Source organism: Zootoca vivipara, chromosome 13 (assembly GCF_965207765.1).
Source record: "Zootoca vivipara chromosome 13, rZooViv2.hap1.1, whole genome shotgun sequence".
Taxonomy (NCBI): domain Eukaryota; kingdom Metazoa; phylum Chordata; class Lepidosauria; order Squamata; family Lacertidae; genus Zootoca; species Zootoca vivipara.
In genome coordinates this window covers 7,135,359-7,154,090 of record NC_142596.1, presented here as the reverse complement: position 1 = coordinate 7,154,090, position 18,732 = coordinate 7,135,359, and the positions used below count along the sequence as shown (strand labels likewise).

The 18,732-nt window shown below is 51.1% G+C and overlaps 1 protein-coding gene across 1 annotated transcript in view; it reads left to right on the top strand.

Moving 5' to 3' along the window:
- Positions 1 to 18,732, top strand: part of UNC13C (unc-13 homolog C) — a 137,487-nt gene that overhangs the window by 30,704 nt on the left and 88,051 nt on the right. Inside the window, exons 5-6 of the mRNA XM_060282475.2 lie at positions 8,400 to 8,478; positions 9,880 to 9,885. Of these exons, the coding sequence (XP_060138458.2) occupies positions 8,400 to 8,478; positions 9,880 to 9,885 (85 nt within the window). The remainder of the gene's footprint in view (positions 1 to 8,399; positions 8,479 to 9,879; positions 9,886 to 18,732) is intronic.

Below are 18,732 nucleotides of genomic sequence, written 5' to 3'. Positions count from 1 at the left end.
TAATGTTGCAGACAGATCACTCACCATTCAGATGCTCCATCCTGTGGGGTTCTGACAGCATGAAAACAGGAGGAGATTATAAAGCAAAGAAATGAGTGTTTCTTTCAAGTTGGTTGAAAAGCTGCTTTGAACTGTGAGCCTGTGGGCTTATCCACACTTGCTTTTTGCCCCACGCTTTCCAGGCACAGCTCCACATTTTCCTGGTCTGCACCTGAGCACTCCCCCCGCTCGCAAGCTGCTTTTCCCAGGAAAACCTGCTCTTTAACGCTGAATCAGAACAAACAGCAATTTGGGTTTCCACGGCTTGTTGTTTTCCCCAATTCAATGAGAGCCCTTGGGCACAGGATAGCCAGTGCCACCCTTTTCTCCTCAAACAAACTGCACTCCTCCGTCTTGACCCCATCGATTGAAACAAAAGCAAATTTGACCAAGAAAAGCACAGGCATGACCATTTCACTCGTGGTCTTTTTAGCTTTTCTCTCAACAGTGTCAGTTAAAGGACACACCTAATCAAGGGCAAGGGACGCGGGTGGTGCTGTGGTCTAAACCACAGAGCCTAGGGCTTGCCGATTGGAAGGTTGGCGGTTCGAATCCCCATGATGGGGTGAGCTCCCGTTGCTCGATCCCAGCTCCTGCCAACCTAGCTGTTCGAAAGCACGTCAAAAATGCGAGTAGATAAATAGGTACCACTCTGGTGGGAAGGTAAACACTGTTTACCTTCTGTGCGCTGCTGTGGTTCACCAGAAGCGACTTAGTCATTCTGGCCACATGACCCAGAAACTGTCTGCGGACGAACGCCAGCCCCCTTGGCCTATAGAGCTAGATGAGCGCACAAGCCCAGAGTCGTACGCGACTGGACCTAATGGTCAGGGGTACCTTTACCTTTAACCAAGAGCGAGTCCCATTAAACTCACCAGGGTTTACTTTTGAGTAGACCTGTAGATAGGATTGTGCTGTAGAATTAAGAGGCGTTGCTTTGTTTGATAGGAATGGTGGGGGGAGTTGCTGTGCCAAGACCCTGGGACTCCAGACCCCCACAGCCCCCTCCTCACCCGCCTTCTGGCAAGAGATGAAAAAGTTCCTTTTGGGAGAAGCCTTTCCCTTTGGAGGCCTGACTTCTATCGCTCTCTGCAGTGGCCAGTGGAGGGGAGGTGGGGGGGGTATTTAATGCCATGGTATTTTCACACTACTGGCTTTTAAAAATCTGTTTCTCTGCTGATCTGTTTGTTTATCAGTTCTCTCCTTTGCTTCCTTGGGTTTAGCAATGCTTGCTTGTGCTCCTATGGACTCTTTGAAGGGATAAATATTGTGAGCAAATGTAAACACAGCTGAAAGAGGGACAGGCTGGAACTTCTGCAGAAATAAATTTCTCTACACAGGGAACACAGACTTTGTTTCAAACCACAGCTCATCAGTGATGCAAACGAGAAGGGCAAACGGACTGCTGGCGGGGGGGGGGGGGGTAAAAGCTTCTTCCTTGCTGCGTTGCACCCACCCCCTGAGGCTCATGAGATCATGAGGGAGGCAGGAAAATGGTGCCCCTCTCAGCACCAGAGACCTGGCAAGGGCTAGTTTTGCTGAGCCCTGGCATGCATACATGGTGCCACTCTGCTTTCCATCGCTTGCGTACATAGCACTTGAGCTGAACATACTGTCCATTCTGCTCAACATCCTGCAGCCCTTCTGAGTCTGGACCATTTGGCTTCAGGGCCTGTTCTGGCCCTCAGGCTCTCTGGAACAACCCCACGCCAGACTGAGTTTCCACTTCTTTTTTTGAACACTGCACTTTTCAACAAGGTATCATGATGGCCTAACACATATCAAAGGTGTGGCTGCTTTTGTGGTCACTTCCGGTCACTCACACCTGGAGAGCTGGAAGGGGGTAAACAAATCAATCAAGGGGCTGGAAGAACTCTTCTAGGAGGAAACGTTACAATATTTGGGCCTTCTTAGTGCAGAAAATAGGTGAGGGGGCAGATGGGATAGAGGTGCCTAAAATTATATGTGTTGTGGAGAAAATGGATAGAGGGAGAAGCCAAGGATGAACCTGAGTGGCAGAAGATGCAGGAACATCACAAAGTATGGGGATGGAGAGCAGTGGCTTAAGTGCCTTTAAAAGAGGACCCCCCCCCCCCCGGCCCCACGAGCATGAAGGAGGAAGAGGAGATCTCAGCACAGCTATTGCCGTGATGGCTGCAAGTTTTCTCTGTGATCAGCAGTAGTCTGTGCCCCTGAGTAGCGGTTGCTAGGTGCAGAGAGCAGTGGAGGAGGAATGCCTAAGTGCTTAGCTTGTGGGCTTGGCTTGATGGAGGAACCTGGCAGATCATGGGTGGGAAACAGTCAGTGCTGAGCTCAAAGGACCCTTGGTGTGACCCATGCAGGGCCCTTCTTTGGAGGACTGGGCAGATGACACATCACTCTAAATCAGGGGTCCCCAGACTTACCCGGCTTCGGGCCGGTGCCCGCCGCACCGATCACGCGGCGGGCCGGAGGGCAGGGGAGTGCGCGCCCGTGCGCATGCGCACACACACTTACTGGCGCGGTGGCGCGCTTCCAGGTCGGAAAAATTGCCAACAATCGTTTGTGTGCATGCATATGGGCCTCCCCTGACCCGGAAGTGCACCGGAAATGACCTCTTCTGGACCGGGAGAGGCCCATATGCATGCGCACAAACGATTTCTGGCGATTTTTTTCGATCTGGAACCGCGCCGCCACGCTGCGCGCTGTAAGAGCGGGCGGCGGGGGTCGTCGCGGGCCGGATTGGGAGGCCAATTGGGCCGCATCTGGCCCGCGGGTCGTAGTCTGGGGACCCCTGCTCTAAATGCACAGAGACTAGTGGGATGGCCCCTGCCAGCTCATCTGAAGTGCACTTACGGATTGTATTTCAAATGGTGATATTTTCCAAAAAATAAGGGGATTGGTAAAAAGGAAATCGAAAGCTCCTCTTGTGGATCAGGAGCTGGTTCAGTAGCAGGAAGCAGAGAGTCTGAATAAATGGACAGTTCTCCCAGTAGAGGGATGTAGAAAGAAGCAGCTGCTTCAGCAGCAGCAAGATGACAGGATCCCAACCACCATGTTGCGATTCACAGGAGCAAAGGGAGGGTAGATTGTTGCCTTGTTGCCTTTCATTCACATGGGTTGAGTAGTTTTAGGCCAACGTATTGATGTTTCCTTTCTGCTGAAATGGCGTCGGGTTTGGAATGTGGCTTTCCAGTAATCATTAAGATTTAAAATGGCTTTTATTGGAAGTACTGTTTGAACTGAGTTTTACCAAGTGCCCTGGATGAAGGACACTTTAGAAATGGAAGAAATAAATATGCCAAGCTGCATGTAAAACCCTCTTTACCACTTGGCTGTAAACCTGGAGGCCCAAAGGGTCTGCTCAGTCTTGTCCAAGTGACATGGGCAGGTGTCTGCGGGAGAACCAGCTCTTTATAGGACCATAACTGGACATTAGAAGCATGCTTTCTTTGAAACCAAAGCTTTATAACTTGGGGAAGGAGGGAGCCCACAATCCCTTGCCTTGTGTGGCAGAAGAGTGATTCAGTAAAGCTGGGGAGTCCGAAGTGCTTGGGGCCTCTCCTTTTTCTCCTCGAGCGATGGCAGTGCAGACAGGCGCAATTAGCCGGCTCACTTTGGTTTTCTGCAAGGCTGCCCAGGGCAAAGGGCGGCTGGCCAAGGAGAGTGTCCTGCTGGCCCTTCCCCAGCCCCAGCCTGGATGGTACCAGAAGGTCCTCTGAGCAGCAGGTGGTTGGCAGCCACTCAGCATCCCATGTGACAACATCATAAAGTCACGCAGGATAATCCCAGCATTAGTTGTGCTAATAAAGATGCAAATGGGGAGCAGAAGAGATGAGTGGATTTAAGCAAACCCAGTTCCTCCCTCCCCTGCCCCGCATTTTCCTATGGCATGAGCAGCCCTCTGGCTCTGAGCGCCCGCTGGCTTCTCTCTCCCGGATCCATCTGGCCCATCCCCTCGGTGGAGCCTACATGATGTGAGGCGATAATGACTGCTCCGCTGCAGAGGAATTGGACTGATATTTTTGCTTGCTATTAAAGCTTCTTTAATCCCCTTTGGAAAGACAGTTAAGTGGTCTCTGTCATGGCATTTTAATATAGGCTCTTCTGCATAATTCCATCCTGCCGTCTTTTGCAGGGCTTAGTGTTTCTTCCACTTCTGCACTAACATTAAAATTACTCCGCCTGATATAATCTGAATTATGATTTAGGTGGAAATCTTGATGGGTGGCATTTGTTTGTCTGTTTTGCTTTTTGTTGTTGTTGTTGTTGTTGTTGCAGGATTGAGCCAAAACTCAGGGGAGGGAGAGGGAGTTTCATGAAAAATTCGGGCCCTGCGCCAAACAGTTTTGGGGTGGAGGGGCTGCCAAACAAGGTGATGATGTTTGCCCTTTTGCACTGAGGAGGCATTGTTCTCATTCTAAAGTGGCATGTCAGCACCATCCCATAACCAGATCTGATTGGCTACATGGCTTTATGTATTGTCTGGCTGACGTCAGGTCTCATGGAGACCCCAGGAGAGCGCTGGCAGTTTCATGAGACTTCCTGGGAGTAGTGGCACTATAAGAAGTGGTGGCCATTCCAAGATCTGGCCTTCTTCACAGGATCCTTTCTCCCTCCCTTGGTGCTAGTTCTCTTATAGGGGATATTATCAGCCATCATTACAGGGTGGTGCAGATATGCCAGCAGCATCCTTGTGCCATGGCAGGGTTAACCCTAATTCTTGAATGGCATCATGCCTGGCATTTCAGGAGACAAAGTTGAAGTTGTTGTAAGAAGGTTGAGGTTGGCTTTTACAGCCCATCAAGGGACTCTGGGTCCCTTGAGGTCTGCTGTTGGTCAGAGACTCAATTGGAGGCTACCAAGGAGGCAAGGCAAACTGTTGATCTTCATTGGTCTGTTGTAACCATCTCCCTGCAAGGCTTTCTAAACCCTTGGGATAGACCACCCCAGAAATGTCATATGGTAGATACATCACAGAATGAGTTGTACATGCAAATCAGATCATGCTCAGAGTTCATGTCTCTCCAACCTATTTACAAATCTGTCAATCAAGATGCCTGATAATTGCCCTTCCTGGCCCATTAGAGACATCCTTTTGAAATGGTGAATACCTTGGCTCCAGAATCCATTGTCAAGGACCTGTTACATTCACACATAGATATCTGCTCTTTTGACAGGTCAGCTTTGCTGTTTGATGGATACTTGTCACAGAGGGGCAACCTATCAGGAATTTCCTGCTATGTGACTTGAGGGGGTCCCTGAAATTCACTAGAGGCCAAACATGGCTGCTGCATTGCTCTCTGTACTATTTCAGACATGTGGTTTATGCACTTACGTATGTGTGTTTACTTTGTGCCCTCATGAACGTGCATTTTATTAATGACACCATAGAATTCTTTTAACAAAGTTTTTTGAAGCAGACTTTGACATGAGGTGTGGCTTGTGTGAGAGAGAGAGACCCCTTGAAGTGTTCTGCTCATGGGCCTCTTGATGGTCTCTGTTGCCTGGCAGCCTCCGAAATCCAGACGCCAACCTAGACTGAAATAGCAATGGGAAACAAGAGACAAATTCCTCCAGGTTCAATAGCTTTGTGAGGCAATGGGCAGGTGTTTGTCCAGGGCGCCTCTTCTCACTAATGATGTCTGTCTGGTGTAGGGACAAACGTATGCTGTTGCTATTATACTTGTACGAGAACTGTTTAAAAAACAGCTTGCTTACAGCAGTAAGGGAATAATAATAATTTATCACATGTTAGTGGACTTTTAACATAGCTCAGTTTTGGCAAGGCATCAAGGCATCTTTGCGCCATCTTCCCCACTGACTGTGTCCCTCCCTTAGGAAACTGCAGAATGGATAGTCATTCTCTGGGGAGGGAGCACAGCTCAGTTCTCTATTCTGGGCGCTGCGGAAGAGGAGTTGCTGATAAAGTTGCATATTTGTCAGGGAAATGAAGACTGCACAGCCAGTGGGGGAAGCAGAGGGCCAGTGGGGGAAAGGATGCTTTTGATTTGACCAGCTTTGGAGCTTGGAGCTTGCCCTATTGTGGTGGGGGATTTGCACTTCCTTCATCTTCCTATTTGCATTTCTTTCCATTGCTTTTCCTGTGCTTGAGTTGGATAGAAGGGAGCTAGCCTTTGTTTGCTCCTGCAAGGGTAGGTTTGAAATTATTTCATTTGGTGGCTCACTTGGCAGCAGATTCTCAGCTGAAGCAGAAGAGCCAGGAAGACCTGCTGCTACTGCTCCCTGGCAAGATTTGGCCGGCCACAGGACAGTTAGCGCCACCTCCGCCACTGCTAGCAGACCTGGCCAGAGTGCCTCCTGCTCCCCCGCCAGCCAGCCATTGTTTTACTGTTGCGTTCAACACCCAACCAAAGCCTGACCAAAAAATGAACAGATCAAACTGGTGCAGCATCCAAAGAGCCCTGAATCTGGATCAGGCCAGAGGAGACCCATCTAGCCTAGCATCCTGTGCCCAACCAGATGCCCGTTATGGGAAGCCCACCAGCAGGAGCTGAGCCTCCCAAGTTGGTGGTCATCGTGACATCTTGGGGGAGCAAGTTTCATAGTTTAACTATGTGGAGGAATCCTTCCTTTTGTCCTGAATCTTTCAATATGCAGCTTCATTGGAAAACCTGGTTGGGTCCTAGTTATCATGAGAGAGGGAGAATAACGCCTCCCCCATCCCGTTCTCCAAGCAGCTCAGTCGGTAGAGCATGAGACTCTTCATCTCAGGATTGTGGTTGGGCAAAAGATTCCTGCATTGCAGGGGGTTGGACTAGATGATCCTTGTGGTCCCTTCCAACTCCATAATTCTGTGTGGCACCATGCATAATCTTAGGCCTTATTCGCACTTACCTTTTGCCCCGCTTTTTTCCAGGGACAGGTCCGTGCTTTAAAACCCTGTTTCCGAGCTCTCTTCTTTTTGCACTGGAGTTTTCCCCGCAAAAATCCATTCTTGAAAGCTGAAGCACAACAGCAATTCGGGTTTTCAGCAGATTGCAGTTTGCTCCAATGCAGATTTAAAGAGCAGGTTTTCACAGGGAAAGCTCTGGAGTAACAAGAAGAGCGCTTGGATATGGAGCTTTAAAGTGAGGAATGTGCCTGGAAAGCACGGAGGAAGGGGAAGCGTGGAGAAGCCCTTACACACCTCTGTCATGAGTTAGTCCAAATAAAGTTGGATGTTTCCTTCCTCCCCCACCTTTAAAACTGTTTTTAAATGTATTTAGCTCAGCTTACTGACCAAGACTTTGGCACCCTATATTCTTTTATTTTACATCAGGTGTCCCCAGTGTCATTCCCCCCACTGGATGCCAAGTGCACATCCATCCTGCCTCCAAGCTCGAATTTGGTGCAGTGAAGTACAAAGTGTCGTATTACGGAAAGAGTGTCACTGGCTCAGCAGCAGGACGTCAGAGATGATAGATAGATAGATAGATAGATAGATAGATAGATAGATAGATAGATAGATAGATAGATGGTAGATTAGAGCAGTGTTTCTCAACCTTTTTTGGGCAAAGGCACACTTGTTTCATGAAAAAAATCACGAGGCACACCACCATTAGAAAATGTTAAAAAAAAATAACTCTGTGCCTATATTGACTATATATAAAGTAATTCTCCCACGGCACACCAGGCAACATCTCGCGGCACACTAGTGTGCCGCGGAACAGTGGTTGAGAAACACTGGATTAGAGCATGGGTTGGCAAACTAAGGCCTAGGGACTGGATCCGGCCCAATTGCCTTCTGGATCCGCACTGTCCATGTGGATCGGTGTGGGGATTCTGATCATTTGGGCTGCACCATTTCCCCTCTCCCTCATACACACCTCCTCCCTCCCTCCCTCCTCCTGGCTTCTCCCCACCCTGCCTAAAGGAGGAAGGGGACTGGGCTTTGTTGAGCAGTGGTTGGCTGGGCACCATTTTAAGCAGCCCCTCTCTGGAGCCAGCCCTTTTGCTTCGCTCTTCATCTCGCCGCCGCCAGCCCCTGCTGCTTGCAAGGCACTGGTAAGCAGACACTGGGGCTCGCCTAGTGCTGTGGAGAAGGGAGGGGGGAGTTGGGGGATTCCCTCCCCTCCCAAAAATAGTCCGGCCCCCCACAAGGTCTGAGGGACAGTGGACCGGCCCCCTGCTGAAAAGCTTTGCTGACCCCTGCATTAGAGGCTGTGCATGAGCTTCCAATGTGATGCTGTAGCTCAGAGGGCCAATGTGATCTTTGTTGTCATTCGCATCCCTTTTTCACAAACCTCATACATTCCAGGGCTGTTTTTAATGGGTCTTATAGACTGTGTGATTCTGTGAAAGAATGTTTCTTTAAAAACCAATGAAGAACACTTGTGATGTTTCCCTCCATATTAGCCCATATTTTCTCTCTTCTTCAGCCCCAACAGCGCGCTGTATGGAATTGACAGCATGCCAGACCTGCGCCGAAAGAAGACGTTCCCCATCGTCAGAGATGTGGTAAGTTCCTGGCATTGTGCTGAGCATGTGCCCCTCCAAGCAGTGACCGGCACCTGCTTTTCCTGGTCACAAGGGCTGTGCTGTTCCCTCCTTCACTTTGGAATTAAGCTGTGAACAAGCCCCTGAGGAGGGGGCTGACTTCACCCTGGCGTAGGGTCCAGCAAAGCTTAGAACAACATAACCTGTGGAGTCATCATTACCAACAATTAGTGATCTAGTGGGAGTGATCTATGGCAACATGTGAGAAACGGTCTCCTTCCCATTTCTAATAAGAGTGCTACATGGATGCAGACTTTTTCACATGGATGTGTGTGTTTTGCACTTCTCTGTATTAGCTGTGGAAGCTATATTCAGTTCTGGGAGAAATCTGGAGTCCACATTTCCAGTGAATGAGGTTACGGAGTAGCTGAGAGTCCCCCAAAGATATTCCAAAGAAAACAATATTATCATTCCTTTGCAATCAGATGTTTGCTAGCATTTGCCACTTTCTCAATACAGTGGTACCTTGGTTCTCGAACTTAATCCATTCCAGGAGTCCATTTGACTCCTGAACTTACCTTCCAAGTCCCGGACTGCAGAATCTGGGACCGGCAGCCGTGTGACACCGGAAGTTGCATCGACGTAACATCTGGTGTCACTTTGCCCTTCTATGGGCACAAAAAATGGCCGCCGCCGGCTTCGAAAGTCGCTTGTACGCATGTCAGGAAGTGCGTCGACACAACTTCCGGTGTCGCTCCGCCCATCTATGGGCACCAAAAATGGACACCACCGGAAGTCGCGTCTATGCACTTCCGGCAGGAGAAAATAACGGAGAAAAACGGGAGATGAAGTGATACGGGGGACCACCAGGAAAAGGTAAGTAAAATCGGGGTTTTCCCGGAGAAAACGGGGTACTTGGCAGCTATGCTCCTGAAACTGTTCGGAAACCAAGGTGTGGCTTCCAATTGGCTGCAGGAGGTTACTGCACTCAAGCAGAAGCCATGGAAGCCACGGAAGGCGTGTTGGACGTTTGGCTTCAAAAAAATGTTTGCAAACTGGAACACTTACTTCTGGGTTTGCAGCGTTCAGAAGCCGATTTGTTTGACAAGTAAGCCATTTGGGAACCAATGTACCACTGTACAGCTGTGCTTTGCACTAACTGAGTTGCAGTTGTGCTCATGAGAGGGAGAAGTGAACCATGGGGCCGCCGTGTTCCTTCTCTCCCGAGTCTCTTCTTATATGGATCCATCCAATTGCCTGTATGGATGTTTCTGAAATGGAGAAATAATGCCAGCAGTTAATGTGGTTTCTCTGCTGCTTAGATACCAATCAGCTTAGTAAGTGTTGCTTTGCCTCTTCCCAATAACAACTGACTATTAATGTTTTCTCTAATTTCTTCCTCATCAACGCTGGATTTCCCAGGCCATGGTAAGTGCTTCTCTGTTGATGAATGTTTTGAAATGTCATAATTAATCTTTTGTGTTCCAGGGCAGCTATCTGCTGCAGAAGAGAATTGCCTCATCATAAGCGGCACTTTAGTGCTAAATGGGTTTGCAAAAGAGTTTTGAGACCTATTTCAGAAAGAGATGATGGATGTCGGAGCCCTGAAATGACTTGACTGGGTGGTAGATCCTGGGGCTGGCAGTGCAGTCTGCTGCCACGCCTGTTCTGTTCAGAGGGCGGCCTGAGGCTGCAATCCTCTGCCCTCTTACTTGGGAGTAAGTACTGCTGATTTCAGCAGGGCTTCCTAGACATGTTTCTTCAAGGCTGTATCTGTGCATGAATCATAGAATCATAGAGTTGGAAGGGACCCCGGGAGTTATCTAGCCCCTGCAACACACAGGAATTTTTGCCCAAAGTGGGGCTCAAATGCTGCTGGTTGGGTGACACAAGGCTTATCCACACTTTTGTGGATGAAGATGCCTTCATCCAGTATACCTGAAGGAGCGTCTCCACCCCCATTGTTCTACCCGGACACTGAGGTCCAGTGCCGAGGGCCTTCTGGCGGATCCCTCGCTATGAGAAGCCAAATTACAGGGAACCAGGCAGAGGGCCTTCTCGGTAGTGGCACCCACCCTGTGGAATGCCCTCCCACCAGAGGTCAAAGAGAAAAACAACTACCAGACCTTTAGAAGGCATCTTAAGGCAGCCCTGTTTAGGGAAGCTTTTAATGTTTGATGGATTTCTGTATTTTAATGTTTTGTTGGAAGCCGCCCAGAGTGGCTGGGGGAACCCAGCCAGATGGGCGGGCTATAAATAATATATTATTGTTGTTGTTGTTGTTGTTGTTGTGGCTGGGGGAACCCAGCCAGATGGGCGGGCTATAAATAATATATTGTTGTTGTTGTTGTTGTTGTTGTTGTTATTCTCTGCTCTTTCCAGGCACACTCCACACTTTACAGATCCATGCCTGCGCACCCTTGCTTTTGCTCTGGAGCTGCCCCTCACAAAAACCCACTCTTTAAAGCTCAATCAGGGTAAATGGCAATCTGCAGAAAAGTCAAATCGACATTTGCTCCGATTGAGTGCTAAAGAGCAGGTTTTCACGGGGAAAGCTCTGGAGCAACACCCCACCCCCCACCCCCCGCTCCCGCAATGCTCGGACATGGAGCTTTTAAGCGCAGATCTGTGCCTGGAAAGAGTGGGACAAAAAATAAGTGTGGATTACACACTTGCTAAGTAGTACTTTGCAAGATGCAGAGAAATATCCTACCCCCCCCCAGAAAAAGGAGCTGCAACACATGCAGTCACTGAGCATTTGGACTCTGCCTCTGCCCTCCTTCCTGCATTGTGGGGAGTGGCGAGGAGGGGCAATTGGTTCCCAAGGGAGCAGGTGTCCTGGATCCATGCCCTTCCTGCTGGGTGCCCACATTGGTACGGAATGCTGCTTCTAATTAAATGGAATGAGGAAAGGCCCCTTTCGATGGCCTCTGTTGTAGAATGGCTGGCGTCTGTGAAAGGGTCGCCATTGTCACCGGCTCTTGCTACAGGTTCTCTTTCCACCCTTTCTCTGGTTTGCTCCCCCAGCCAAAGTCCGTTGCCGTGACGGCACTGGCCTGACACGCCCTTGATGAGATGCCTTCATGCCTCTTTACACATAAGAAAACCCCACTCAGGATAAGCAGCCCTGCTTGGCTCCGGTGGGGGGGGGGGAGGTTGCTCTGGTGCCAAGGGCTTGACTGGCACAGTGGGCTCCATTCACCCTCTGCTCAGCCCCCAACAGATGATGATTCTCTTGAGTCTCAATTATTGATAAAGGTGTGCTACTCAATTTCTTCCATATGAGCTTGATGCATATTTTATAAAAAACATAATTATGTACATTCCTCCGCCTCCTCCTTGTTAAAGGCAATCTGGAGGAGATTAGCAAGGAGGCTTGAGTGGAGCGAAGGTGCCTTGCTGGGTCCTCTGTCTTAAAATAGAGCTTCACACCCCCACCCCCACCCGCTGCTCTTCCCTCCCCAAGAGAAGTAGCCTGTTCTCTCTGCTGGCCCCTGAGCACGGGGGGGGGGGATCCCCCTGCCACCTCTCCTGCTCAAGGCCCACAAAGTATTTTTCTGGCTAAGCAGGCTGTAGTGGCGCTCCTGTGGAGACACTTCATGAAGCCATAAGGAGGCAGGCAGGCAGCTGAGGGAGGGGAGAGGGCCTGCCCTTGTGTGGCAGGAGGGTTGTGGAGCGCTTGAGGGCTGGTACCTGAGGAGCCTGGCCTGCGTCGCGATCTGAGGGCACGAGACGTAGCAACCCCCCAAACTGGCTTCTGCCACCTGCGTCCCACAGGAGGTGGTTCTGGTGCCCCATTTTTTTAAGAGACCCTTTCTGGCAACATGGAGCCCTCTCCCAGCTCTCTCCCCATCCTCCACTTTCTTCGGGTGGAATCCTTTGAGGGGCCTGCCATCTGCACAGCGAGAACGTCACGAACATCTCTCTGAAGGGAAATGTGTGGCTGTTTCGTGGTTGCTGATTTTATATAATTGTTAATAATTGGAGGGTGAAAAGATTTCTCTGACTAACCTTTCACCTTTTGAATTTATGGGTGGTTCGGTTGTACTTTCCAGAGCACCAGAGGAGGTGCTGTGAGCCTGGGTGACATCTAAATAAGCTTCCTTGAGTTGCAGCCTAACCACAACACCCACAGCACCCCCACTCACAGAGAGAGATGGTCATGGTAGGGTTCAATGGGATTTTTGTAATCCCCCCCAAACAAAACCCTCCTCGTCTGCACCTATGCATTTATCCCACATGGTCACCGAGACCATTTAACACCAGTCCTGAAAGACCTTCATTGGCTCCCAGTATGTTTCCGAGCACAATACAAAGTGTTGGTGATGGCCTTTAAAGCCCTAAATGGCCTCGGTCCAGTATACCTGAAGGAGCATCTCCACCCCCATTGTCCAGCCGGGACACTGAGGTCCAGCTCCGAGGGCCTTCTGGTGGTTCCCTCATTGCAAGAAGCCAAGTTGCAGGGAACCAGGCAGAGGGCCTTCTCGGTGGTGGTTCCCGCCCTGTGGAACGCCCTCCCATCAGATGTCAAAGAGAAAAACGGCTACCAGATTTTTAGAAGACATCTGAAGGCAACCTCTGTATTGGGTTAGGGGTTTTCTAACTCAGCTCGAAATCTAAGCAAGGGAAACACTCTGGGACCTCAGTGAGCCCCCTCAGTTTGAAGGCGAGCATTATGAATCACCAAGATGCATATTTCAAGCCAAGAGATTATGAACTTTGGGCAGACCTCTCCCCAGCTCCATCCCCTATCACAAACAGCTTTTGCAGCTCCCCTCAGCTTCAAAAAGGAGTTACCATGTGGCATTGCAGGTGGGGGGCAACAAACAGAAGTCTAAAGCTCCCTTGGATGCTCAGACACAGTCCGACCCACCCCCTTCTCCACAGGGTCCCTAAGCAGAATCCATCCTTGTGTCATCTCTCAAAAGTGACCTCCCCCCCAGCATTCCAGGAGTGGTGCTTTGAGGACTGAAATGGGGCCGTTAGTAAGCCTTTGTTTTGGGGACTGAATCATCATCGCCTGCTCACTATCTCTCCCTTTGTTGCGGAAAAGCTAATCTGCGTAATTTCTGTACATGAGCGTGCTGCGTTGATTGGAATAAAAGAGAGAGATGGAAGCTGACAAGCAAACAGAGTTATTTCATTATTAATGGTTAGCCGAGGAAATTAATTGTGAATTAGCGTCATGATCCCACCAAATTGCTGAGAGTTTGCAAACAGAAACTTGTGAGGTTCATTTGTTAACCGTCACACACTGATAATGAACCAAACCAAATACGACCGTGCCAACGGTTCTTTCTTACATCATAATTAGTTTCAGGGCGTTAATCATATTATACACCTCTGCAAGTTTAACTATTGTCAAGGGAGACATTGAAAATTGGGCAGATGGAAGAAGAGAGAGACACTGAGAGGCTTTATTAAAATATAGGCAATTTAAACGGTGAGCAGTATTAAAGCGATGCCATTAGTTCACCGTCATCCAAACTCTCGGCCTCCAGTGCAAGGGCTTCTGCTGCCCACGACTCACTTAAGCCAGAGCCAGGCTGTTGGTATCCAAGTCCCCCCCGACGGTCCTGCTTATGGCAAGAGCGACTCTGAGCAGGATGACACCACCCTCAATGTGGCATTAATAATACAGGATTGGAGTAAATAATCACGTGGATCTGAGGCTAATAACAGCTTTCTGCCTTGGACCATTTTTACCTTTAGTGCACATGAAAATGGTTGATACAAAATGCTTCATGCTGTGAAACGGCCCTTTTCAATTGTGATTTGTGATTATGAAGAACATTCACAATCCTCTGAAATACGGCTTGAATTCGATTGACTTGTTTCCCGTCGTTCTTGCAGTAGGTCAGCACAGGTTCCCTGTCTCTTCTGCGTTGCCAGGTGTGAAGAGAATTGAGTTTCCAAGAGCCAAACGTGGTTGAGGACATGTTGCACAGCTCTAAGGTAGCCTTAAGTCAGCTCACAACCAGATCTGTAAATCCCACGATGCTGGGATTTTAAGCTGTTGAGCTGAACTTGGAGCAGGCAAATTCCCAGGACTGAGAGGGGCTTTGCAAGTGGATCCGCCTGCCTGTTGTTCGCCTTGGGAACAAGGCAGCAGGGCAGACTAGCAAGACCAGGGTGTGTTCAAGGCACCCCAGTGGCTCTGTTGGAGACCCTTCCTCTGGCCCAGATCCTCTCCTTTTTGTAAGAGAGTTTCTGCAAGGGAACTGGCAGACAGATTGCGTCTCTCCCAGGACAACCTGTAGACCCTGTAAGTGGCCAGGAAGCCTAGGAGCAGCGGGTGGTGGGATTATTACCTGCCTAACTCTGTGCTTGGCAGGTGTTATGTACTGAGCTGAATCCTAGAACAATAGGATTCAGAATCAGCGGGAGCTACCCAATCCAACTCCAGGTGGAAGTGAATCCGCAACCTGATTGGCCTGCTGGAGCAGCCAATCAGGCGGCTGGCAGAAGTGAATCTGCTACCTGATTGGCCTGTAGGAGCAGCCAATCAGGCTGCAGGCAGAAGTCAATCCACAATATAATTGGCCCACAGGTGTAGCCCTGAAGTAGCCAATCACGCAAGGCCCATTGTGTAAATAATGTATATAAGCAGATGGTTTTGGGAAAAGAGCCATTCGTCTTCTCTTCTTCTCCTTGATGAATATGAGCTGGATAAAGAGCATGAAATTCACTCTCGACTCCGAGTATATTTCACTGGCGACGAAGGTGGGATCCTGCTGAGCTGACCGCCACCACGCACTGCACCGCAGCACCGCCACCTGCTGCACCGCTGCATCGCACCGTGCATCCAGGCTTCAGCTCCAGGACCCAAGGAACCCAGAATGGCAACCGACAGCAGCTTCTTGCCATTCAAACCAGCATCAGGAGACTGGGAAGGGTACGCCGCCCGTTTCAACTTCCTCCTGCAAGCGAAAGAAGTCACCAACGATGCCATGAAGAGGGCGACATTCTTCAGCGTCTGTGGAGAGGAGACGTTTGAAATCGCCCGGGCTCTCCTTGCACCTAGAGATGTCGCTACCGTCTCTTACAAAACAATAATGGAACGGCTGAAGGAGCACTTTTCACCACAGCCCTCGGTGGTAGCTTGCCGAAATGCCTTCTACGCAAAGCGGCAAGCCCCGGGGGAAACCATAACTGGGTTTGTGACCTCCCTCCGCCAAGCCGCCCGGTTATGCAACTTCTCAGAGTTGGAGAACATGCTTCGTGACCTCCTCGTCGGTGGCCTGAGGGACGAGATGTTGCAACGACGCCTCTACGCCAAAAAAGACCTCACGTTCCAGATTGCTCTGGAGGAAGCCCTGGCAACCGAAGCCGCCAAGAGGTCAACGCAAGAGGCACGACCGGCCCCGCCATCCCAACCGAGGGTCTACCACGAAGACCTCACCGACGAATCCGAATCTGACAGGGAGGAAGTACACCGAGTACAGCGGCGCACTCAAGCAGCACACACACCACAGCAGCCTCGACGAGAAGGAGGGAACTGTGCAAGCTGCGGGGAGAACCACGAGAGGAGGACCTGTCGTTTCCGCAACGCAGAGTGCAGGCAGTGCAGAAAATTGGGACACATCGCCCGGGTGTGTCGGGCTCGACTCACCCGTCGACAAGCATCAGATGACCGACCCAGGAGCCCCAGGTCACACGGCACCATGCACCAAGGCAACTCGACGGAGATCACGGACTACCAGGTATTCCAGTTGCCCCATCCCAGCACAGAGAAAATTTATATAGAGGTACAGATAGAGGGAGCCCCATGCCGCATGGAGCTGGACACGGGTTCAACTCTATCCATAATCTCGGCCCGAACATTAAGGGAACTGTGCCCTAATGGGGGTCCCAAACTAAGGCCGGCCCCATTCACCCTCCGGGACTTCCAGAAACGTAAGGTCCCTACAATGGGGGTGGGGACCTTCAGGGTGCAATATCGAGGGCGAAAGCAACAATTGGACTTGCTGGTAGTTAAGGGCCCCTACGTTAGCTTACTGGGACTGGCATGGTTTGGACCTCTGGGGCTAGCCGTTACCGGGGTGAACCGCACTAGCTTACAAGTGGACGTGGACGCCATATGCAAAGAGTTTCCAGGGGTTTTCGATGGGGCATTGGGACGATATACAGGACCCCCCATTGCCCTACAGCTAGACCCCGCTGTACGACCCATCAGGCACAAGGCCCGCCGGGTCCCGTTCGCCCTGAAACCCCGCATAGACGAGGAATTGGACCGGCTCGTGGAGCAAGGAGTGCTGGAGCCGGTGCCCAACGCCCCCTGGGAAACTCCAATTGTCACACCCGTCAAGCCTAACGGTTCGGTCCGCATCTGTGCAGACTACAAATGCACCATAAACAAGGCTCTCACGGCCCATGCATACCCAGTGCCAGTGGTCAGCCATGTCCTCGCCACCCTGGCTGGGTCAAAAATCTTTGGCAAACTGGACTTGGCCCAAGCGTATCAACAGTTGCCTGTGGACGAAGCCACAGCAGAGGCTCAGACGATTGTGACGCACAGAGGGGCATTCAGAGTAAAGCGGCTGCAATTTGGCGTTAGCGTGGCACCAGGCATATTCCAGAATCTAATGGACTCTCTCCTTAAAGGGATTCCTGGCGTCACCCCCTTCTTCGATGATGTACTGATCGCCGGGCCCACACCAGAGGAATTTGAGGACCGCCTCCGCTCCGTCCTGCACCGTTTCCAGACGGCGGGCCTCAAGGTGAAGCGGGAAAAGTGTTTACTGGGAGTGCCGCAGGTGGACTTTCTGGGATTTAAGGTGGACGCAGAAGGGGTCCATCCAACCGGTGACAAGGTACGGGCCATTTGTGAGGCCCCAGCGCCCAAGAGCAAGCCCGAACTTCAGTCATTCTTGGGACTATTGAACTTTTACCATGCCTTCCTTCCCCATAAGGCAGCGGTAGCGGAGCCCCTACACAGACTCCTAGATAAAAGGGCCCCTTGGGTGTGGGGCCAGCGACAAAGGGCCGCATTCCAGGCAGTCAAGGACTTGCTCGTCTCAAACTCGGTCTTGGCACACTTCGACGAGAGGCTGCCAGTGGTGCTGGCATGCGACGCCTCTCCCTATGGCATCGGCGCTGTCCTGGGACACCAACTCCCGGATGGAAGAGAGGTGCCGGTGGCATACTTCTCCCAGACGCTTGCTGCAGCCGAACGAAACTACTCACAGATTGACAAGGAGGGTTTGGCAATCGTGAAGGGTGTAAAAAAATTCCATGATTTCTTGTACGGGCGGCCCTTTACCATAGTGACTGACCACAAGCCGTTGCTTGGCCTGTTTGCCCCCGAGAAGCAGACCCCCCAAGTGTTGTCTCCACGTGTCCTCAGGTGGTCAATTTTCCTTGCCGGCTACCAGTATGCACTAATCCACCGCCCTGGGAAGGCGATGGGCCACGCAGACGCACTCAGCAGGCTACCACTACCAGAAACAGGCCCCGACCCAGCGCCTGTGCAAGAGGTTATGACCCTGGAGCTGCTTCCCGACCGACCCATTCAGGCACAAGAAGTTGCGCACCATTCCACAAAAGATAGGGTCATCTCCCGGGTCCTGGACTGGGTGTGGCGAGGATGGCCCAGCAGCAGCCCCGGGCCAGAATTCGCTGGCTACACAAACCGCAAACATGAACTGTCGGCCCACAAGGGGTGCCTGTTATGGGGAAGCAGGGTTGTTGTTCCCCAGCCCCTCCGCAAAAGGGTCCTCACAGCCCTACACGAGACACACCCAGGGGTAGTGAGGATGAAGGCCCTTGCCAGGAGTTATGTGTGGTGGCCGGGGATTGACAGAGAGATAGAGGCCTGGGTCCAACACTGCCAGACCTGCCAAGAATCCCGCCTGGATCCCCCAAGGGCCCCAGTCCAGCCCTGGGAGTCCGCCCGACATCCATGGTCACGCTTGCACGTGGACTTCGCTGGCCCCTTCCAGGGAAAAACATTCTTCATAGTGGTGGATTCCTACACCAAATGGCTGGAGGTCGCACTGGTACCGTCCACTTCTACGGCGGCAGCCATCCGGGTACTACGTAAGCTGTTTGCAACCCACGGGCTCCCTGACACCCTCGTCTCGGACAATGGAACCGCATTCACGTCAGAGGAGTTCCAGACCTTCACAGCGCAGAACGCCATCCGCCACATCCGCTCAGCACCATTCCACCCTGCCACCAATGGCCAAGCGGAGCGCATGGTGCGGACCACCAAGGACAGCCTCCGCCGCATAACACAAGGGGACTGGGAATACCGCCTTGCCGCATTTCTTCTAG